Here is a 25,560-nt window from a genome sequence, read left to right as displayed (position 1 = left end):
AACAAATTTTCTACCGACTACATATGTACGCAGCCTTGACAAATCTTGGAAGGTAAAAATAATTCTGGCACACAAAAACATGTTTCTTTGTTGATTGCAGCACACTTCATCCATACAGTGAGATAATGCAGTTTAAAATTCAGAAGCACAACTCCTCTCTTCACATATTCATATTTTATCTATAGGTGTTACAGACTCTTTGAATGGTAAGATATACTGTACTCTTATCGATGACTCAGATCATCATAATAAGCATGAGGGACACTACTGGGACAGTGATTCATCTTAATTATCAAAATCATTCAAAAGGGGAACCTCTTTTAGAGGTGTAGGATACATCTCAGTGATTTTCCAGCAATCAGAAGATCAAAGGCTTTGTTAATCTCATCAAATGGAAGCTCGTGTGTGATGAACTTGTCTAGATTTACCACCTAAAAAGTTATAAGTAAGTATTAGACCATGCATGTGCTTTACTAATATTAACAATACTCTTTTCATTTTGAAATAACTCTAAAAAATAGTAATAAATTAATTTTGGAAATGTATTAAATTGACATAAATATCCTTAGACAAGTTAAAGTAATGGTATCATTTTAATAATAATAATAATAATATAAATGAGTAGTTATTCCAGAAATTTCAACTTATTGTAAACCTTGATAACTCTACTAAAATTGAAAGATTAAAAGAAAATAATAGTATTTGTAAATAAAGCATAGATCATAAGTCATTCTTTAAATTTTTGAAAAAGAAATTGCAAGGAGGGATGAAGATCATTACTCCATGCATGCATTCATTGGCAAAATGAGGCAACTGGGTTTTCCCTTTGAAACCTCCAAAAACTGATCCTATCATTCTGCGACCATTGAACAGCTCCATTGGGTGAATTGGAAGCAATTCTGGTTTTGAGTGAATTCCTAGTACTACAGTCAATCCCCAACCCTGCATCACAAAAACTTCACGTGAAATTTGGAGAGGTGGTGTATGATACTTCAGCAATCTCAAAGAGATAAGTAATTAGTCATCATTTAAATTATGTTTTATTTTTTTATTCCTCATAATATCTCACATCCTAATAGACGAAAGACTAATTTTCTGCAGACCTGAACTCCATTTTAGGAATTGTTGCTGTCTAATAAATTCCTTAATTGCTTAATTCACAAGGCAGGATTCGAATCCCAAAAATTTTTTTAAGCAGATAATTGAGCTAATAACTCAACTAATCCAACTTGGTTATAATTTTAATTATGTTATGGCACTGTAATAATTAAGGATAAAACAAGTAGCTACTATGAAAAAAAAAAAAAAAAAAGAAGCAGAAATTAAATAATATAACCTCATGAGCAGACAAGAAGGCTTCCCTTAGAACGTCCAAGTTGCCAGCACATTCAAAACTGTAATCTACACCTCCTCCGGTCATTTCCTTGATTCTCTGCAAATGAATTCATTAGGCAATGGCAAATTTTTAAGTTATAGAATGTGAAAACCGAAACATTTTAACCAATAAAAATACAACAACTTGACTAGGACAACACGTTAATAATAATAATAATAATAATAATAATAATAATAATAATAATAATAATAATAATAATAATAATAATAATAATAATAATAACAATACAGGTGTATGTGATAATTTTTCTTTTGTGAAATGATTAAATAGAAGTATAGAAGACTGAGCAAGGAAGTACCAACCTCATTCACTGGTTTCTCTTCATCTCTTGGATTTATGAAATCTGTGACTCCCATAGCTTGGGCTTTAACCACATAGAAAATGTATATATTAATATACTTACTGTTATAACAGATTACAAATTATAGTGGAAAATGTATAAAGTATTATAAAGTTTGTTTTTTGAGTTTTCCACCGGATTTTCTAGCCCAATAGATTAAGGACTAATCTGTCGCAGATATGAGTTCCATTAAGAGTTTGTCGCCGACTAATGAGTTGTTGTTGCTGTATGAACAAGATAGAATTCGAATTTCCAATACTTGTTTAAATGGACTAGTGGTCTAACTATTAAACCAATCTAAGTTGGTTGTATTATAAAGTAAGTTAATTAATAACATTTAGAAGTGTTTCTTCATTTTTCTTGCATCAAATCCTACCTTCAAAAGTGACTAAAATTTAAAAACTTCTTGTTAGGATTTCAAGTATAGGCGGTAAAAAAAAATTTACATTGATCAATAATTAATTAAGTAGGTGTATATCATAAAGATAACTTAAAAATTCACTATTTATATATGCCAAAAAATAGTATAAGACTATAAGTTAAGAATTAATTAGGATATGATTTTTTATTAAGTCTATTGGCTTAAAATCTTTCCGTGATTTGAACTGTACATACATTTCAACACTTAAAATAATGAAAATTAAATTAGGGAAAGTACCTTTGATGAATTTGTCTGGATTAATGTCCACACCTATTATTTTTGATGCACCCCTAGCTCGTGCCCCTTCTGCAACCTACACCAGCCCAAGTAGTTTTTTAATTTTTTGTGCTTTTAATTAAATATCCTTATTTTAAATTAAAAATAAAAGAAAGAAAACCAAAAAAAAGAACTATAAAGGAAGTGTTAAATATAGTTTCTTAGGTGGATGTAAAAATAGACTTTTCCAATTCGGTAAGGAGGTGTTTGATATATATTAGGTTAATAGGTTTTACGTAAAAATACATATGATAACAAAAATAATAAAATTAATTCACACATGCCACAACCTTGATTCCGTTGGTAAACATGATAAACAAAGTGAAAGACATACACATTGTACAACATTGCTGCCACATAACAATTAAAATTATATTTTTTGTATTTATCATATATTTAAATTAATATTATTAATTTTTTATTTTTCTATTTAAATTATTAGTCTCTTAACATTTTCTTTTTATATTGATTCATGTATCAGAGTGATAATTAACTCATTATTATCCCAATTACTTAATTTACTTTTGTATTTGGTCATGCCACAAAAAAAGTAAACGACTAACTAAGAAAATGAAGATGACACCTACTTTTTATGACCGTTGTTACTTTTTCAATTTAGTACTCAGATTTAGCTAATTTATATTTTAAATGTGCATGTTAAGAATATAATAATAATAAAATTTAAATTTTTAAGTATTAAAAAAGTAAAAAAAATTACATTTTTAACTTCTAATCAATTTTTTTTTGGTGTTCTTAAAATTTGTCGTTGAGACATAAGTTAGAACTTTACTACTTTTCTAATCTTTTGTGCCAATAAATTTCCACCATTACAAGTATGATTGAAATCTGAAGACTGTGTCCATAAAATGATAAAATCAAAGAAAGTAAAAGAAAATAAACACATGAAAACAGTGAGGAATCCAAAAAATATTGTGAGGTGAGATAAAATATACATAATATAATAATAATTTTTATAATTATACTTTGTTATTATAAAATATAATTAATTTTTAAATTATTTAACTAACAAATTAAAATACTAAAATAATAATTTAAATAATAATATATAAATTAAAATTTCATTTTTTAGCTTTTATATTTTGAAAAGATTAAATAATCTTTTCATGTCAATACAATCAAATGTCCATCTTTTTATATATGTCGTTAAATAATCATTTAAAAATTCATCTGTCGTATAATTAAAAAATTGATTCTTTTTAATATTTATATTTAAAAAAGTTTTTTTAGGTGATGTTGTCCTAAAAAAAATAAATTAACTTTAAAAAAAACTACCAATAAATAAATAGTATTATTTTGATTTCTTATTTTATTATTATTATTTATTTAACTATTTTTTATTTAATAGTCAATATAAGATTAATATTTTTACTAGTCATTTTTAATTTAATATTAAAATTAGTTTAATAAAATAATATATTTAATTTAAAATTAATTAACAGAATAATTTTATATATTTATAATCAAATCTAATAAAATATTGGGTTGAATTTTATTGACTATCAAATATTTTTATTATCTTAAAATTAAGATACTAACCTAGCTAGCGGTAATTTATAGAAGAGAGAATAATGTTTGAAACATATTATTTTAAACGAGTAAATAATTAAAATAGTATCAAAAAATTTACATTGCTAATAAATAATAACTCTAAAAGGTGTTAACAACAAATAAGTCCCGAAAAATTAGATATATATTAAATATTAAATATATATTTTAAAAAAAGACTTTAGATGTCATATTTTAATATAATTTTTTGCAAATAATATTAAAAAATAAGATATTTTCATTCTAAAAAATTTATAATTTTATGTCAACAAAATTGTTTTAAAATTTTTTAATTGTGAATGACTAAATTTTTTTGAAAAATAAGAAAAAAAATCTAGAAATCAAATTTTGTTCTAAATATTTTTATTGACATCTTCTAAATATTTATTCAAATGTTGAAAAAAATTAGATTAAATGGATATGTCAATTGTTAAATATGAATTATTTTTGTCGTTTTTAATAAATATAATATTTATTAGTTACTTTTATCCTAATTTTTAAATTATTCAACGGTTATTTTGTCTATGCCTGAATCTTTTAGATATCAAATTAGTAGTTTTTTTTTGAACAAATAATCAAATATATAATATATATATATATATATATACGACAGAATAATAATATTCACTAAGTATATAAACAAAGTTTTTCAAATTTTAAATTTTTTTATTAGTTGTAATTATAAAATAATAAATTTATAATTATTTCACTCTTTTTTTTAAGTTATTGTAACAAATTTATTTGAATATTAAATTATCATTTGTTTTTACATAATTAAAATTGATGAATGAAATTCAATTATAATAAAGTCAAATTTAATTATATAGTTTGAACAAATAAATTTTATTGTTATATATTAATTAAAAAAATTTTAAACTTCACTGGACACTTAGCCAGTTTCCTAGACATAAAAATTAGAAGAATTTTAAAAACATTTTTTTTTATTTTTTCAATTTCACAAAAATATTCTTTAAATATTATTCTTTGATCAAAGAAACGGAGTGTACCTGGACTCCGCTGGTAGCGCGAACGAAAAAAAGTATCATTTTTCTCTTGAAAAATTGTTAAAAAAAATTTTCTATCAGATTTATGAGTGCCCCCACTTCCTTGAACATGACTCCGTCCTTGTCATGAAGAGGTTTTGGTGGGAGGGGAAACATTCTTATACGTGTTTTCAGTCAATCAAAATATTGATATTTTAAATATTTGTCTCTTTAAAATTCTCGTTTTAACTTTAGTTCTTTATTTTTAGCCCCTAGCTACAAATTAAATATAATATGAATTGTGATATTATAAAGACATAAAAAGATAATAATGAATTTATAAGATAAACTATTTTTTTAATATATACTTACATGAATTAAATACATATTGTTAATTTATATATAAATACGTACCAAACTTTATTAAACAAATAACTAAAAACAAAAAAAAATAAAAACCAATAATTTTTTATTTAAAAAAAATAATCACCGGTGTAGGGACAAAAAAAATAAATATTTACTATAGTACTTAAAAGTTTATTATTTAAGTGTTAAAAAAAATAAATAAGTAATATTTTATTTAAACATATAAAACTTAATAAATTTAAAATTTATTATAAAAAATAAATTAAACACCATAAAATTGACCAAAACAATAATAATGGCGCAAGAAAATTATTAACTTACAGCAAGCCCCACAGCACCTAAGCCAAAAATTGCAACAGTGGAGTCAGCATGCACATTTGCACTGTTCCAAGCAGCTCCAACTCCTTCATTAATTTAATTTAAATTAATTTAAATATTTGTTTTGATTTCAAAATCACCATCACATCAAATCTATGTATGCAACATGTCATAATAACTGAAATACTGAATTCAACCCACTAAAAAGAACTATTCAACTAGATTTTTTTTTATATATAATAAATTCAAGTCCGCACAACACAAAATCAAGTGTGCTTAACAGGATAATTAACCAATATTCAAAACTGAATTCAAACCAAGCTGATGTTCAAATAATTGTTTGACAGTTTTCCCTTCTTCTCATCATGTTGTCCACCTCTTTGAAAAATTATTGTACATTCATAGAAGATGAGTAATTGTGTTTCATCTATCTTTATCATATTGGAAATCAGAATAAATAATCGAAATAGTTCTTATAAATTTTTGTTTCAAATAAATTAGTGTCTAATAAAATAATTAAAAAAATTAGTTCTCAATAAATTTTAAAAAAAATCAAATTTCTTTATCTTTTAAAATTTTTTATTTATTTTTATTAAATATTTAAAAAATAAAGATTTATTTGTCTTTTTATTTTATTAATGATTAATATATGTAATGTTTTAAAAGATTAAAAATTAATTCACCATTTTCTAATTTTTAGACTAATTTAAATATTTATTATATTAAATTCATCAAAATTTATAAATATATATAGGCCTTGCAAGAATAAACTTGCTAGAAAAAAATTATCATGATCATCAGTTCATTTTTCCTAATTATTAATTAGCAATTATTTTTTCATTTATCGTGTTTATGCATGCTCACCTCATAGGAACAATAGGCACAATTTTTATAATTAAAGTCAGAAACGATCTATATTACGTATTTTTTTATAGGAACTAATTGTATCCAGTAGCTGATATATAATATCCTAGCTGATATATTTTTTAAGATTTAACCAAAAGTCAAGATCCAAAACAAAAATTAATTAAATATATGGTTAACATCGTTTTATTCAAACAAAGAATTAATTTAACCAAGTTGAATTATTTCAATAGTTAATTCATTAGTGAGATTAAATAAATATTAAAAATTTAAATTTTATTTTATACATATAACATTCTTGTTACGGTGGGTAACCGGAGATTAATAGAATAGATGGTGTGGGATGGCCCAATCGTCCGAAAGATGGTGAGCTCCGAGTTGGTTTGCACGCTGGAGCCTTCTTCCGACTTATACACGTGAGTGAATGGGGGGTGGTACCTGCAAAGACACTCCAATGCCTAAGTTAGCAAGAGTGTGAGCAGGTCTAGAGAGTATTGGGCTTAGAGATACCTGAGGGGTGTCAGTATATTTATAGTGGTGAGCCAATAACCACCGTTGGAGTAGTGCCGTATCTTTAGGATGTTAACCGCCCCCATTATCTTGGGGAGGTTAAGATATGGCTTTATGAAGTGGTTAGAGAGATTTCAGGGGCGGTTACTCATTCGAATGAGTATTTATCTGCCAGCTAATCTCACATCCGACTTCTTCAGACCAAGTCGTGGTTGATACCGACTTCTTATGTGAAGGTCGGTACTTAGCTAGACTTAATCCTTCAGATTAGGCCTTTTATTTGGACCTGGGCCTTTATCGTTGGGCCAGGGTATGAACAGTGCCCCTACTTGAGCCCAAAGTCTCTTTAGAGTTTGGGTTCAAGTATTTAACTCGGGTTCGTAGCCGACTTATTTGGAGAGAACATGGGTCTTATAAACCGACGTGATTTTCGCGACCCTTTGTTTCTGACAGTTACGTCAATTCAAGCGTCGTGTCCGTTAGGGAAGCATTGAGGGCTTTGGTAACGGTGCAATCTCATTAATGACTGCTCCGCTTTTACCATTATGCCCCTTAGCATGTTTATAAGTACTTTCCCTCTCTTTCCTTTTTCCGTTTCTGCAATCTTTCAAACTTCCTCTTTCTTTGTTCGTGCTGTGTTTATACGTACTATACTTCCGGAGACTTCTGCTTCTTTATTTTCAAAAAGAGGTTAGTTTCTTTCTTCTTCTTTGCATGACTTGATTTTGTAGAGGGATAGTTTTGTAGATTTTTGCTTGGCTCCTTTTCTTCTCTCTAGAGACCTTTTTGATTTTTCTTTTTCTTTTTCCTTTTGTAGGTTTTCTTCATTTACCTTTAGAGAAAGAAAAATGGCCTCCGTAGATTGGGTTGACGTTACAGTTCTGGGGGAGGAGCCGTTGGTGGATGCGGAGTTTATTACTCACCTTTGCACCCATCATCGGCTCTGTACTTCGGAGGAAGATGAGCCTAAATACGAGTTGCTTGTTCCCGGTTTAGAGGATCGGGTTTGTCATGGGAGAGCCAATGAAACGGCCCCCCACTTCTTCTTTATGTATGAGTGCATGATCACCCGTCTGGGCGTCTTTCTGCCTTTTTCGGATTTTGAGATGTCTGTTCTACGGCATTGTCGTGTTGCCCCTACTCAGCTTCATCCCAACTCCTGGGGTTTCTTGAAAATTTACCAATTTGTTAGCCATGCTCTGGATTTCCCGACTACTCTGAAAATCTTTTTTCATCTTTTTCATATGACCAAGCCTTTTAGCGGACTGAATAATAAACAACAATGGGTTTCCTTCCGAGCCATACAAGGTCGGAGGATTTTTACCCTTTTTGATGAATCTTTCCATGACTTTAAAAATTTCTTTTTCAAAGTGCAAGCTGTAGAGGGTCACCATCCCTTTTTCTTGGATGATAACTCTTTTCCTCGCTTTCCTTTATACTGGCTGGAGGCCTCTCCTTGCGAGAAATATAGTTTAGATGACCTGGATGAGGTAGAGGCTGCCGTCGTGGGGTTCCTCCGAGAAGTGTGGGGGAGGGCCCCCTATTTGGATACTAAAAAATTTCTCCAAGGGTCTCCGACCTTTGTCCAATCTCAGCTAGGTAGTTTTTTATAGTATGCTGAATTCCCGACTTGTTAACCTAATATTCCGACTTGTTTGATTCTTTAGCTATTTATTTTCCTTTTCAGAAATGGCAAAGACAAACGCTCAAGAATCTTTTCAAAGGGTCCAGGAGGCTAAACTAAGTCTCGCGCTCGATCTGGTGGTGCCAGGGTTATCTCTCCTCCTCCTCCTCCTCGTAATGTTGGAACTCTTTCCAATCCTATGGTGATTTCCTCTTCAACTCCTTCTCAGCCGTCCTCAGTCGTCCGACCTTCTCCCGATCCCAAGAAGCGCAAGCTCTTAGAGTCTGGCTCTTCTGTGGAGGTTAAGGCGGATGCTCTTGCCTTCGTCCGAAAGAATATCTATCCTTATGCCCGTATAGGCATGGATGATATGTCTGTTCGGAGCCACCTTACCACCATGGTCGAGGAGAGCCTTAAGGCGGCGGGGGTCTGCGGCAAGCTCTTAGATATTTTTGATAGGGCTCCTCTCAGCTCTTTAGGGGCGACCTCGAGGGTCGAGGAGCTGGAAGGGAGGCTCCGTGTATATCAAGAGCACGAGGGAGAGTTGAAGAAGGAAATCGCCAAGTTAAAGGAGGAGAGAGACACCCTCCGGGAGAAAGGGAAAGCTTTGCAGGCCCAATGTAACATGGAGACGGAATTGAGGAAGACGGCACAGGCCAGCTACCAAAGCCTATTCAAGGATCTTGTGTCCGTAAAAACTGACCTGTTTAATTCTCGGAGAGCATATGAGGAGTTAGAGGACTCCATTGCCGATGGCGCCGAGGAATCTTGGAGGATTTTTCTGGAGCAGGTCAGAGTTATTGCTCCTGACTTGGATCTGTCTCCTTTACATCCTGACAAAGTTGTCATCGACGGCGCCATTGTAGATCCTCCTGCCCCCAAAATTGTTTCTGAATCAGAGTTGAAGACTCGGGGGCAGAGGATCATCGAGTCTCCTCCTCACTCCAAAGATGCCCCGAGTACTTCAGTTGTTCCTCCGGCTTCCTCTTCTTCTCCTATGGGTGCTCCTCTTCCTGGTCCCGTCGATGCTCCTCCTGACTCTAGTGATGATGTGAAAAAATGATCCGATGATTTTTAGCTATTTGGGGGTCCGGCTTGTGGTCCCCCCATTTTGAACTCTTTTATTCATTTTGTGCAGTTTTAACAATCTCTTTTGGCCTTTTAAGGTTGTAAACAAAATATTTTGATAAGTGCCCTTTTTTGGATAAGGGTTTAAATTAAAGAGTAAATGCCCTTTTTTGGCTAAGGGTTTAAGTTACCTTATGCGTGTATGCTCTTCTGTTTTTGATATTTCAAAACCCTTTTGATCTTTCTTCTGAAAAACCTTTTCTTTGGCTTGTCTTGCTTTTTCGAGCCTTTTAGCTTGAGGGCTTTTATACAGCCTTCAATCCTAGGTTTTTCAATCTCTTTTTGTCATCCTTTTATACTCAACTTTGCTTTAGTGAGTTTCTATGATTTAGGTTATTTTTGTGATGCGTTTTTCATCTACTCGGAATATTTCCGAGTTTGTTTTACTCGGGCTCTTATTTCGACTTAGGAGTCGGATTGTTCCCGAGTTTTTCACGATCAACTCATACAACCTCTTTACGCCGACTTGTACCTCGTCGTTTTATCCTGACGACCATCTAGGTCGGTTCATGGGATTTTCACGTTTTGTCGAGCTTAAGTCGGCGCGTTTCGTAGAAAGACTTAGAAAAATAAAGAAGGATATTATAAGAGATATTGTAAAATAAAAAAGATCTTTATTACTTGGGGAGGTACCTTCTTGCTACTAAGGGTCTTGATAGCCTATTTTCCCTTAGCCTCTACTATGATGCCTCGTTAAAAACCCTTCTCCAGAAAAACCCTTTTGGGAAAAAATCATGAAGTTGGGAAAAGAGTACATCAGGGAGTAGAGTTCGCTTTTAACTGTAGTACCTTTTCATATTACAAGCATGCCACGACCTTGGTAGCTCAGTGCCGTTCAGGTCGGTTATTTTATAATAACCCTTCCCTAGCACTTCCTTGATTTTGTATGGTCCCTTCCAATTTGCGGCGAGCTTTCCTTCTCCCGATTTGTTGACTCCAATGTCGTTTCTGATTAGGACCAAGTCATCCGAGGCAAATGTTCTTCGAATGACTTTCTTATTGTACCTGGTAGTCATCCTCTGTTTCAATGCTGCTTCTCTTATCTGGGCGTCTTCTCGGACTTCGGGGAGCAAGTCGAGCTCCTCTTTGTGTCCCCGTACATTTCTGACTTCGTCGTGGAGAATTACCCTTGGGCTTTGCTCATTGATTTCTATTGGAATCATGGCTTCTATACCATAGACTAGTCGGAAGGGTGTTTCTCCTGTGGCGGATTGGGGGGTTGTCCTATAAGCCCATAGCACCTGAGGGAGCTCTTCAGCCCAAGCTCCCTTTTCTTCCTGTAGTCTCTTCTTTAGCCCTGCCAGTATGACTTTGTTGGCTGCCTCGGCTTGCCCATTGGCTTGTGGGTGTTCTACCGAGGTGAACTGATGTTTAATTTTCATACTGGCTACTAGGCTTCGGAAGGTGGCGTCGGTGAATTGGGTTCCATTATCCGTAGTAATGGAATAAGGTATCCCATATCTTGTGATGATATTTTTGTAAAGGAACCTGCGACTTCTTTGAGCGGTGATAGTAGCTAATGGTTCTGCTTCTATCCACTTTGTGAAGTAGTCTATTCCCACGATCAAGTATTTGACTTGTCCTGGCGCTTGGGGAAAAGGACCTAACAAATCCATTCCCCATTTTTCAAAAGGCCACGGAGAAGTGATACTAATGAGCTCTTCTGGGGAGCCATGTGGAAATTTGCATGCATCTGGCACGGTTGACACTTTTTCACAAATTCTGTGGCATCTTTTTGCAAGGTCGGCCAGTAGAATCCAGCTCGGATTACTTTTCTGGCTAGTGATCTTGCTCCGAGATGATTTCCACAGATCCCACTATGTACTTCCTCCAATACCTCGGTGGTTCTTGAGGTCGGTACGCATTTTAACAATGGTGTTGATATCCCTCTTCTGTAGAGGACATTTCTCACCAAGGTGTAATGCTGTGCTTCCCTTCGGATCTTTTTAACTTCTTTCTCTTCCTTAGGTAGGATGTCGAATTTCAAGTATTCGACTAAGGGATTCATCCATCCGAGGTTTAAACCGACTACCTCAAGTATTTCTTGCTTATCTTCTGTTTTTGCTACCGAGGGTTCTTGGAGGGTTTCTTGAATCAGGCTTCTGTTGTTTCCTCCTGGTTTGGTACTTGCTAATTTGGATAGGGCATCCGCTCTGCTGTTTAGATCCCGAGTTATGTGTTTGACCTCGGTTTCTGCAAAGCGCCCAAGGTGTTCCAAAGTTTTTTCCAAATACCTCTTCATATTAGGGTCCTTTGCCTGATATTCTCCGCTTATTTGGGAGGTCACTACTTGTGAGTCGCTGTATATCATCACTTTTGTAGCACCGACTTCTTCTGCCAATTTTAGTCCGGCTATCAAGGCTTCGTACTCTGCCTGATTATTTGAAGCCGGAAATTCAAATTTTAAGGAAACCTCTATTTGGGTTCCTCTTTCATCTACTAATATTATGCCTGCACCGCTTCCTGTTTTGTTGGAGGATCCGTCTACATAGAGTTCCCATGTAGTCGGTTTGTCCTCTTGATCCCCCGCATATTCTGCAACGAAGTCGGCGAGACATTGGGCTTTAATTACTGTCCGAGTTTCGTATCTCAAATCGAACTCGGAAAGCTCTATTGCCCATTGAACCATTCTCCCTGCAACATCCGTCTTTTGGAGGATTTGCTTCATGGGTTGGTTCGTACGGATTCTGATCGTGTGCGCTTGAAAGTAAGGTCGTAGCCTTCGTGAGGCTATTACTAAGGAGTAGGCAAACTTTTCTAGTTTGTGGCACCTTAGCTCAGGGCCTTGCAGGACCTTACTGATGAAATAGACTGGGTGTTGTCCGACCTCGTCTTCTTTTATCAGGTCCGACGAGACAGCCCGTTTGCCACGGATAAGTATAGAACGAGGTCTTTTCCTGGTGCTGGTCGGGTTAGGATAGGAGGTTGGCTTAAAAACTTTTTGAACTCTTGGAACGCCTCCTTGCATTCCGGAGTCCATTCGAATGGGCATCCCTTCTTTAATAAGGAAAATAATGGAAGGGATTTTATTGCCGATCCTGCCAAAAATCTGGAGAGGGCTGCAAGTCGGCCATTGAGCTGCTGGACCTCTCTCAAACAAGTCGGACTTTTCATTTCTAGGATGGCTCTACATTTATCGAGATTGGCCTCAATCCCTCTTTGTGTTAGCATAAATCCTAGAAATTTTCCTGCTTCAACCGCGAAGGCGCACTTTGCAGGATTTAGTCTCATCCCGTGCAACCTTATGGTGTCAAAGACTTGTGAGAGGTCGGATAAGAGGTCGACTTCATCCTTGGTTTTTACTAGCATGTCGTCGACGTATACTTCCATTAGGCTCCCTAGGTGGGGAGAAAACACTTTATTCATCAACCTTTGATATGTGGCTCCTGCATTCTTTAATCCGAATGGCATGACCACGTAGCAATAGTTGGCTCTGGGTGTGATGAATGATGTTTTCTCCTGGTCGGGTTCGTACATCGGGATTTGATTATATCCCGAGTAGGCGTCCATGAATGATAAGTATTGGTACCCCGAGCTGGAGTCCACCAGGGTATCAATACTTGGTAAGGGATAAGGGTCCTTAGGACATGCCTTATTCAAGTCGGTATAGTCGACGCACATTCTCCATTTACCATTCTGTTTTTTGACCAGCACTACATTGGCTAGCCATGTTGGGTACTTGACCTCTCTAATAAAGCCGGCTTCCAGGAGCGCCTGTACTTGCTCTTCTACTATTAGGGCTCGTTCCGTGCCGAGCTTGCGTCTTCTTTGTTGTACAGGTCGGGATCCTGGGTAAACCGAGAGCCTGTGGGACATGAGCTCGGGATCAATCCCGGGCATGTCGGAAGCCTTCCATGCGAAGAGGTCGGAATTAGCTCTCAGGAGTTCAGCCAACCCTTGTTTTAGGGTTTCCCCTAGGTTGGCTCCTATGTTAGTGTTTTTTCCTTCCTCCCCACCGACTTGTATCTCCTCGGTTTTTCCTCCCGGTTGAGGTCGTAGCTCTTCTCTGGCCCTTGCGCCACCGAGCTCTATAGTGTGGACTTCTTTGCCCTTTCCTCTCAGATTTAGGCTTTCATTGTAGCATTTCCTCGCCAATTTTTGGTCTCCTCTCATCGTTGCTATTCCCGCTGAGGTCGGAAATTTCATGCAGAGGTGGGGAGTGGATACCACTGCTCCGAGCCGATTAAGGGTAGTCCTGCCAATTAAGGCATTATAGGCTGACCCTTCATCAATGACTATGAAGTCTATACTCAGAGTCTTTGATTTTTCCCCTTTCCCGAAAGTGGTGTGAAGGGGTAAAAATCCTAGTGGTTTTATTGGCGTGTTCCCTAATCCATATAGGGTGTCGGGGTAGGCTCTCAATTCTTTCTCATCTAATCCTAGCTTGTCGAAAGCAGGTTTGAAGAGAATGTCCGCCGAGCTTCCTTGGTCCACGAGAGTTCGGTGGAGATGGGCATTGGCTAGGATCATAGTTATCACCACGGGATCATCGTGCCCGGGGATTATCCCTTGCCCATCTTCTTTTGTGAACGAAATAGTGGGGAGGTCGGGTGACTCTTCCCCGACTTGATAGACTCTTTTGAGATGCCTTTTGCGAGAAGATTTGGTGAGTCCTCCTCCCGCAAATCCTCCTGAGATCATGTGGATATGCCTCTCTGGAGTTTGTGGTGGTGGATCTCTTCTATCCATATCATCTCGCTTTCTCTTTCCGTGACTGTCCGACCTTTCCATGAGATGTCTTTCAAGCCGACCTTCTCTAGCCAGCTTTTCTATCACATTCTTAAGGTCGTAACAGTCGTTAGTGAAGTGACCATATATTTTATGGTACTCGCAATAATCGCTGCGACTCCCCCCTTTTTTATTTTTAATAGGTCTAGGGGGTGGCAGCCTTTCGGTGTGGCAAATCTCTATGTATACATCCACTATAGAAGTTTTTAGAGGAGTATAAGAGTGATATTTTCTGGGCCTCTCGAGACCGAGTTCTTCCTTTTTCTTGGCTTCCCTTTCCCTCTCCTTAGTTGAGGGAGGGGGTCCAGGTCGCCAACTCAGGTCCCTTAATTTGGCATTCTCTTCCATATTGATGTACTTTTCAGCCCTTTCTTGTACATCACTTAGAGAAACGGGGTGCCTTTTAGATATGGACTGTGAGAAGGGACCTTCTCTGAGCCCATTGACTAGCCCCATTATGACTGCCTCTGTGGGCAGGTCTTGGATCTCCAAACATGCTTTGTTGAACCTTTCCATATAGGCTCGTAAAGACTCCCCGACCTCCTGTTTTATTCCCAGGAGGCTCGGTGCATGTTTTACCTTGTCTTTCTGAATTGAGAACCTCATCAAAAACTTCCTTGAGAGGTCTTCAAAGCTAGTGATCGACCTCGGGGGAAGGCTATCGAACCACTTCATTGCTGCTTTCGACAAAGTGGTCGGGAAAGCTTTGCATCGAGTAGCGTCGGAAGCATCAGCTAGATACATCCGACTTTTGAAGTTGCTTAGATGATGCTTTGGGTCCGTGGTTCCATCGTAGAGGTCCATATCAGGGCTTTTGAAGTTTCTCGGAACTTTTTCCCTCATTATGTCCTCGCTGAAAGGATTGTCTCCGCCTAAGAGTTGTTCTTCTTGTTCGTCGCGGGAGTTGTGATTCTTGAGGGAAGATTCTAGCTGTAAGAGTTTTCTTTCTAACTCCTTTCGCCGCTCCATCTCCTCTTTGAGGTACTTTTCAGTTTCCTTTTGCTTCTCCCGCTCTTGCTCTAATTGTTCCAGGCGGCTATGTACTAATCCCATTAGTTCAGCTACGTGGGATGGTCCGCCTTTTTCTGATTCGCGCCCATCTGAGGAATTTACCTTCGGGTTCTTCACTCCGGAGGTGCCTTCTCTATGTTGATTATTAACTTCCTGGTGTAGGGCTAGATCCGCATCGTTATTACTCATGTCCAGATTCTCTTGTTCGGAATCTGTTTCCACATGGCCTTCTTCGTGGGATCTGTCCGCCATCGATGGATGATCTCTCGGGTCCCCGGCAACGGCGCCAATGTTACGGTGGGTAACCGGAGATTAATAGAATAGATGGTGTGGGATGGCCCAATCGTCCGAAAGATGGTGAGCTTTGAGTTGGTTTGCACGCTTGAGCCTTCTTCCGACTTATACACGTGAGTGAATGGGGGGTGGTACTTGCAAAGACACTCCGATGCCTAAGTTAGCAAGAGTGTGAGCAGGTCTAGAGAGTATTGGGCTTAGAGATACCTGAGGGGTGTCAGTGTATTTATAGTGGTGAGCCAATAACCACCGTTGGAGTAGTGCCGTATCTTTAGGATGTTAACCGCCCCCATTATCTTGGGGAGGTTAAGATATGGCTTTATGAAGTGGTTAGAGAGATTTCAGGGGCGGTTACTCATTCGAATGAGTATTTATCTGCCAGCTAATCTCACATCCGACTTCTTCAGACCAAGTCGTGGTTGATACCGACTTCTTATGTGAAGGTCGGTACTTAGCTAGGCTTAATCCTTCAGATTAGGCCTTTTATTTGGACCTGGGCCTTTATCGTTGGGCCAGGGTATGAACAATTCTAATTAATAATATTTTTTTAAATAAAATTTAAATTTGTGATGAATTAGTATTTGGCTTATTTTTTAACTTGTCTGAACGTGAAAATGGATTTTTTTCATTTTTTTTTACTGAAAAGAATAAAATGTGATCTCTCACCTTTAATTCTATAAATAAAATCAGAAATTAATAAGAGAGAACAATAAATAATGAGATCACACAATTGACACTATCTAATTTTTTTTCCACGGGAGATCACAATCAATTTTTTTGGTGACTAATTCATTCCCTCTATTATTTCACACGCTTTAATTTCCCTTTTTTTTGTGTGAATGTTATGATATTTAAAAAATAGTATTTATTAAAATAAATTAAAAATTAATATTTAATTTAAAAAATAAAAATAAATTATTTTTAAAAATTTAAAATTTACCACAACAAATAAGTTAGACAACAATTAAATACTATAGAATTAGTCTTTTTTTTTTCTGTGTTTTTTCCCTTTTGTTTGTTGTGTTTGTGTGCCTCGTGGCTTGTGGGGTTTGCGTACCTTTTCGTGACCCTGTGTATCAGGAAAGTCTAACTAAAAGTTGAAACGCTACCTGAAACTACTTTTTCCCTTGCCTAGGAATATACCAAAAAGAAATAAGAAAAAGTCGGAAACAAACAAAACTCACTGAAAACCTAAAGTTAGTAATTTACCAAAAATAAAATAAATATTGGTAACAAATTTATTTATTTATTTTTAATGTAACAGTTAAAATATCACATGACGTTAATGCATGTGAATGATATATATAAAAATACAGATAACTTTCTGAAAGTGACTTGTCCGTAAATAACTCTACGTCTCTTAAATAACTACACTCAGAGTACGTAATAGATATTTTGCCAATTTTGAATGATCAGTAATTAAATATATTTGTCTAGAAACAGATTTTTCAAGTCAATCAAATCCATAATTAATGACTAGGTCAATTTGCGCTTCTCAATTTTGTCGTTATATTCTTAGAGAGTTAAAATCGGTACAGTACTTAAAAAAAGAAATGTCTCAAGTGGAAGACTCCATTTAATTGGACAAAGACTATTAAAATTTTAAATTTTATATCTTTTATAAATTTGTGTTTAATTAATAATTTTAGCATATATTTTTAAGACATATATTAACTAAATTTAAAGAAAAAGTGAAAAATTAATAATGATCCCTATTTTTTATCATAATATTAATAATGGTCCCTATAATCACATGAGAAGCACATGACAGGAAACAGAATGGTTGAAATTTATGAAAATAAATCATAGAACTACACGCAACCACGTAGCAACAATGTTCCTTAAAATAATTCATGATTACTATTAAAAGTTTTTCGGTTAATTATTCGAGTTAAATTTAACAATAGAATAATATAAAATTTATTTAAAATTTTGAGTATGAAAAAAATATTAAAATATTAGAAATTAAATAAAATTTGACACAAATATTAAGAATCAAATATTACTTTTTTTTATTTTATTATGTCCCTACTGTATGTTATGTTAGTCAACTACACAATACCCTAATCCAATAGATTCATACTAGTCAAATGAAACTAAATGACAAGTGAACAATAGTTTCATAGTCAATATACAATTAACATATAGAAAAAAATAAAAAATTAATTAACTAGGCATATTTTCTCATTTTATTAAAGGTAAAACGTTAAATAAAATTGTTCAATGTATATAGTTATATACAAACTATAAAATCATTGTTCAGTTAAATTTTATTTTGTACACATGTAAAAATTCAATATTTTAATGTTTTTCTAAAAAAGATGAACCTAAGTCAAGTTAATTTATTCTTTCGTTAATTTTTATTAACATATCACTCTTAACTGCTAATGCTAATGACATGTGAGGTAAAGTATTATGTAAAAACATATTATTAAAAATAAATATTTTTTATATTAATAATATAAATAATTATTTAAAAGAATAGATATAATTAAATAAATATTTAAAATATTTTAGAATATATATTTAAATTAGTCTATAAAATTTTTTATTTAAGACGTTTTTGTATTAAAATTTTATTACATATATTGAGATTTTTAAAATTTATAAAAATAAGATATAAATTTCTATCCTAACCTGACTCGTTATTTTTATTTGAATAAAAAGAGTTTTAAAAATATGATAAAAAGATTTATATGTCTTATTTTTGTAAAATTCAAAAATCTCATGTAATGAAAACTTTTTTGAAGACGAAAAGACACAAAATTCATTAGAAACCTATTTAAATGTATACTCAGTATTTTATACATCAAATTAAATTCTAAAAATAAAGTTATGAAAAAAAGACTACTTTAAATAATTTTTGAAAAATTAGTTTGGCAACAAGGAAGAGATACATAGTTTTTGAGAATAGTAGTGAGTGACATACCGGTGGAGACACCGCAACTGATGAGGGTAAGTTGTTTGAGGCTTGGAGCGAGTTGAGGGTTGATGTTGACCACACAAGCAGAGTCAACGACGGTGTACTCAGCAAAAGTTGATGTGTTCAAGAAATGGTAAATCGGTTTTCCTTGAACCGTTGTGAACCTGCTTTTTCCATCACTTTCCATAACCTTCTTCATTGGGTTCACGCCAAACCTCTCACACATGTTTGTTACGGAACTCTTGCAGTAACAGCATTCTCCACATTCTCCGTTGAATATTGGCACCACTATGTCCCCTTCTCTTATGTCTGTTACTCCTTCTCCCACACTCTCCACAACCCTTCAAATTCATCAATTAATTAATATAATAAGATCAAATTGTGTTTTCATTATTTAATTTGTCACTGTCACGTGCTATTTTTTGCTGTTTGATAATTATTGATCCAACACAGAAATAATAAGATATTTGATATGATATTATGATTCACCATCTTAACTATACAATCAGATTAACTACTAAAATTAATTATTAATATAAATATATATTAAAAATAATAATAATATAAATACATGTTAACTAATTTTAATATTATTTTAATGTATAAATAATATTTTTATATTATGATAATAGCCAGAGCAAATAAAGAAAAAAAATATTTAATAGTGTGAATCATGTTAGTAAAGACTAAAAAGGAATTAACCGACAATATTTTAAAGTTAATATTTGACATGTTATATCATTACTTAACGAAATAAACATACATAATTAAAATAGACCATTTTTAAATTTTATCGGATAAAAACAAAAAATAATATTTTTATAAAGATTTAAAACAAAAAAACAAATGTTTTATAAGAATAAATAATTATTTAAATGAATATTTAATTTATAATAAAATTTTCCAAAAAGGAAAAAAATTGAGAATAGTTGAGAGCTAGATAACATATATTATTTATGCGTCCTTCTGTTGTTTCTATTTATCCCAATATTTACTAATTTACTAACTAAACATGAAATATATGATTTTGTTTGGTTAGAATCTTAACACAAAAATACAGCAGGGCATGCATATATATTTGGTTATATCAAGACAAAATAATTTACAAAGAAAATAAAATTTCCTATTAAAGTGTGCAATAATTTTTATTTTATTTAAAAAAAAACACTAATATCTATTTTTTAGTATCCTTTTCCATAACCCCCATCTTTTTCTTCTAGCTATGATCATCTAAAACATGATACTATTCTATTCCTTTTCCTTCATCAACCTTCACAAGTTCAAGTTCAAAAACCATGTATATATATGAAGTAATTAGTGCTAAGAACCCTTCTTACCCGGAAGCTTCATGGCCAAAAATCCGAGGAAAAGCGCGCTGAGCTTCATTCTTTAATTTGGTACAGAACAGAGAAGAAAGGAGAAATAGAAAATAAAACCAGAAATAAAACCAACATGAGAAAATTAAATGTAGACAATATAACTTTTATTAATTCATTAATTAATAATAAGAGATTATAACATATATTTATATGTACCTCAGCTTTCCAACATGCTAGATCGGTATGACATATTGAAGTGTAGAGGATCTTGATCCGAACCTCCATTTTCTGAGGAGGATAAACAATAACTTGTTCCACCACAAAGGGTTCTCCAGGACCATAAGCCACCGCAGCTATTTCAAATTAATGCAACCGATTTTAATTTAGGATATATATAAATTATCATGTGCTAAGGGAAATTAGTGGCACATTCTTAATACCTCTGCATTGGATGTTCTTTCCTCTGCTCTCACTTGGCTTCAACTTCAATGAGCCATTCCCATTTGCATCAACCTCTGTACCTACCATTTTTACTTTTCTTTTTTAAAAGGAGATGATTTTCTTCAAGTGGCCTTCTTTATTACTCTATAGTTTGGAAATAGAAGCAGATGGACTGATTCAATTAGCAACTTCATGGCCCATATATATAAAGGACAGTTTTCACAGCTAAACAGTGATTCTTTTTTTTTATAATTTCTTTCTTATATATATGGTAATAAAGTATAGAAAGTCAAATGAATTAATGCAGACGGTACAATTTTCATGCATTATTTTTTTGTTTAAAGTAGCTTACTTTTACTTCATTATCAAGATTTTTGTTTATTTAGTTTTTTTCCTGCTGATATGTTAGGCTGATTTTTTTTTCTATATTTGAAGATTAGTTGTGATTTATGTTAATATTATCATGTTTTTGTGTAATAGAATATAAAAGGTTGTTGGTGTAAATACATAAATAATAATTTTATATAAGACAAAAAATTAACGAAATTAACAAAATTCTCTTCATTTCTAAACCACAGAAATATTATTAATGATTTTTTTAGATAAGAACAAATTCAACAAATATAATTAATATTTATTGATTGACATAAAATCTAGTCTCATAATAATATATTATACTATTCTATTATAATATTAAGGTATTACACCATCACAACTTTCTATTAAAATTAATTTGCGCTGATGTTATGGTAAGAAATTTTCCTCCAGGTGGTATATAGGTGTAGGATGAGTGGATGACGATGGGGTTTTAGTTTTGAACTTTTGTGCGGTGAATGAATAATATTAGGAAAATGATTGATTTCTTGCAAAGGTGGCTGATTGAATCCGTCAAGTATTAAATGGCCAATAGAGGCGGCTGTTTTGAAATACCGACCTTTGTTTATCTTATGACGATGTAACACGGATTATAGTAGGGATATATTGGAGTAAATGATGAAATTAGTCATTGAAAAATCACGTTTTTTAAATTAATTTTTAATTTTTTTTAATTAAATTCGTCTTTTAAAAATTTTAAATTTATCATGTTAGTTTTTTTTTATTTTATTTGTTGATAATGTCAAAATTTACTAATGATATATCAAATAACACTTCAACACATATCTAAAAATTTTAATTGACTATTACTATAATTAATTTATAAAATTAAATAAAATTAATTTTAAATTAAAGAATTTCAATACTTCAAATTCTTTTTACAATTTGATTTTTATTTGATCTAATTCATAATTTATTATATTAATAGTCAATTAAGACTTTTAAATATATGTTGAAATATTATTTAATATATCATATTAGTAAATTTTAATACCATTATGATATTATCAAATAAAATGAAGAAAAGACTAATATGAATAATTTAAAATAAAAAAAAAATTAATTTAAAAAAATTTTAAAGATCAATTTAAAAAATAAATATTTTTTTAAAAAATAATTTAACTATTTACTTAATAAATAAATTTGAAAAAAAAACATTGAGATAGGCTCGTAGATTTTTAATGAGAAAAGTGTTAGATAAGCTTAGCACAGAGTAATTGTAACATTGGACTAAGGTTTGGTTTTTAATTTGGTAAAGCATTTTTAAAAGAAAATTATTTTATATTTGATAAATAAAAAAATATGTATTTATATTTATAATTTTTAAACTAAAAATATTTTTAAAAATATTTAAAGTAAAATTTTTTAAAGTTAGTTTGACTTTATGAAACTTAAAATATTTAATATAATTTTATATATTAATTAATTTTTAAATTTGACTTTATTATTTATGTCTATTATGATTTTTTAATTTTAAAAATTATTTTATCAAATATAATCGTGATACTTATATTTATTAAAATTTATTTGTAATTTGATTTTATTAAATATAGATGTTACAACTTTGAAAAGTTATTTTTTAAAAAAAACAATTTTTATAAACTATGTTCAAAAAGTAAAATTTTTATCAAATTAAACTTAAGCCTCTAATAAAATAGAATAAAAGCTCAACTGAATAATAAAATGTATGTAAAGTTATAAATTTTTAAGTATCGTGTTAAAATTATTCTTTAGAGACTTATTTGACATCATTTCAAATATATCTCTTATTTATTACAAAGTTTTGTTAGGGACTTGATTTTTTTTAAATTTATAACTTTATTGCAATTTTTTTTTAAATGTACTTATCTTATTTCTCATTTAGGAATTGGGATCGTGACACACCCATTAGAGAATGTTTAAATCCCCTTGAATTTGGATTTGAGGATTTGAAAATTTAATAATTTTTTTTTGCTTGAACTATATATAAAGTAAAAGTTTATTTGATTAAATATCATAATTTTATATTATAATTAAACTCAAATTTTCTTTTTAAATGAATTTTATTGAAATTGAAATTATTTGGTATGTTAAAAATATAAAAATATTTTTACTTTTTAGGTATTAATGTAAGAGAAAATGATTGGAAGTAATGTTTTAAAAAATGGACCGAATTGGTCAATCAAATTGGTCAGACTAAAAATCATTTGACTATGCAATTCGATTGATAAGTTAAAATCACATATTTATGAACTGTTCATAAATTACCAGACTGAATAAAAACTGGTAAGTCAGATCGAACTAGAATTCATGACAAAAAAAAGATTTTTTTTATAAATAATAAATTATTCTTATCTTTAATATTATAACAAAATATATATAAAATACACTTATTATTCAGATAAAAAATTTGTGAATTAAAATATTACTAAAATAATAATTTAAAAGTATTATGATAAAGATTTACATTACTGATAAATGAGATTTTGCTCGATGGTCTAGAATTTTTCTCATAGAAATAAGGACTTCGTTGTAAGTATAGTTGTAAACCAACAAACAATTCCCACATAAAAAATTTGAGTTGTCACAAGTACAAACTCCAAATAAGAATTAACCGAAGTATTTTAACTCCAAGTCGTCTCACAAGGAATTGCAATGAAATGCTCAATTATTGGCTATGAGGATGCAATGGGGTTTGATTTTATATTTTTTTGCAAAAAAAGTAAATGGCAAGAAAAGTAAATGAACAATGAACTAACAAAAGAAATAGAAAAGTACTCTTGGTTAGACATGAGTAATTGAGATCACCATCCTTGTTTACAAACCAAATATTGATAATCATGAGAGGCCAACCTATTAAGTCTACTTTCAAAAGCCTTAAGTACGTAATATCTACTCCTAGGCTTGAAGTACATCAAATAGGCTTGATCACATCAACCTATAAGGTCTAACCTCACTACTAATTAACCTAGTAGTAGGCTAGTGTCAATGGCTATCAAATTGATCACCAAGGGTTTTCAAATCACCAATTCTTTGAGACCCAATGACTCAAGGTCACTCAATTCTCTTAGCCTAGGCCAAGAGTAAAGAAAACTACTCAAAAACTAGTGAAAGCATTTTAACAAACATCTAGAGTGCAAGAAAAGTAAACATCACAAAATGCTAGAATTAGTGAAACCCATAACTATCATAAGCAAGGAATCAACAATAACAATGAAGATAAACATAGAAGAGCATGGAAACATAAAATTGCATTAAAGAAAAATAAGATCCAAAATTGTTCGTAAACATAAAAGAGAGCAAAACAAGAAATTAACAAGAGAAACTATGAAGATTAAGACAATAGAACACTAAAATATAAAGAGAATTGAAATCAAAACAAGAATTGAAAGAGAAATTTGAGAGTGATTAACCTAACTTTACCCTAATTTCTATCCTAAATCTAGAGAGAAGAGAGAGCCTCTCTCTCTAGAATTCTACTCCTAAAACATCATAAAAACTAAACTATGACTACTTGGTTCATTCCCCCTTCAATCCTTGGGTTCAATAGCATCAAAAATGAGTTGGATTGTGCCCAAAATGAGCTACAAATCGCTGGCCACAATTTCACTTTAGTGAATCACGCTGCTCCATCAACGCGCACGCACAGTGCGTGTGCGCGTCCTTAGACGTCAGGTAACTATGGCAAATTTTATATAATTTTGAAGCACCGGATGTTAGCTTTCCAACGCAACTGGAACCGCCTCATTTGGAACTCTGTAACTCAAGTTATGGTCGATTGAGTGCGAAGAGGTCAGGTTTGACAGCTTTACGGTTCCTTCATTTCTTCATGAGTTCTCCCGTTTTGCATGCTTTTCTCCTCATTTCTTCCATCCAATACTTGCCTTATGAACCTGAAATCACTCAACAAACACATCAAGGCATCGAATGGAATTAAAGTGAATTAAAATCACCAATTTAAGGGCCCAAAAAACATGTTTTTACACTTAAGCACAATTCAAGGGAGAATTACAAAACCATGCTATTTCATTGAATAAATGTGGGAAAAGGTAATAAAATTCCCCAAATTAAGCACAAGATAAACCACAAAATTGGGGTTTATCAAATCTCCCCACACTTAAACCAAGCATGTCCTCATGCTAAGAATAAAGAAGGACAAGAAAAGGGGTATGAACATTTATTCAATGTAAAGAAACTATATAAACCTATCTACATGCATGCAACTAAATGCAAAATGCTTCTACCTACTTGGTTAAAAGCAAATCAATCTCCAAGAACATATATAAGCAAGTAGGGAAAATGTCATATGACGACTCACAAACTCTACCAATTCAAATATCAAATGAAGTTCAAATAGACTTGCAAGAAGAAAGCTCATGAAAGCCGGGAACAAGGAATTGAGCATCGAACCCTCACCGGAAGTGTATCCGCTCTAGTATATAGGGTTGATCACTCAATTCTCTTCTAATCATGCTTTCCAAGATTTGTTTTTCATCTAACAATCAACAATTATTCAATGTATGCATACATTTATCATGAGGACTTATTCATAGATTGTAATGGGGCTAGAGTCAAGGTAGGATGCATATGGTCAAGTGAGCTTGGAATTTGAATCTTTGATTAACCTAAGCTCTCACCAAACACATATAACAACCTATACAATTCTAATGCACAACCTAGATACCCATGATTCCCACT

The 25,560-nt window shown here is 32.6% G+C and overlaps 1 protein-coding gene across 1 annotated transcript; it reads right to left on the bottom strand.

The window, feature by feature from the left end:
- Positions 1 to 62: 62 nt before the first annotated feature.
- LOC112797019 (alcohol dehydrogenase-like 4) lies at positions 63 to 20,774 on the bottom strand. The gene is made up of 10 exons (XM_025839746.2): positions 20,508 to 20,774; positions 20,284 to 20,420; positions 20,086 to 20,135; positions 18,755 to 19,089; positions 5,670 to 5,752; positions 2,395 to 2,470; positions 1,699 to 1,760; positions 1,337 to 1,432; positions 781 to 942; positions 63 to 431 (listed from the first exon to the last, which is right to left on the bottom strand). The coding sequence occupies exons 1-10, from the start codon at positions 20,593 to 20,595 to the stop codon at positions 321 to 323; spliced, it is 1,200 nt and encodes a 399-aa protein (XP_025695531.1). The 5' UTR covers positions 20,596 to 20,774; the 3' UTR covers positions 63 to 320.
- Positions 20,775 to 25,560: the final 4,786 nt, after the last annotated feature.

Source organism: Arachis hypogaea, chromosome 4, assembly GCF_003086295.3.
Source record: "Arachis hypogaea cultivar Tifrunner chromosome 4, arahy.Tifrunner.gnm2.J5K5, whole genome shotgun sequence".
NCBI classification, from domain to species: domain Eukaryota; kingdom Viridiplantae; phylum Streptophyta; class Magnoliopsida; order Fabales; family Fabaceae; genus Arachis; species Arachis hypogaea.
Note: the sequence above shows the minus strand (reverse complement) of the source record. Positions and strands in the feature narration are given on the sequence as shown.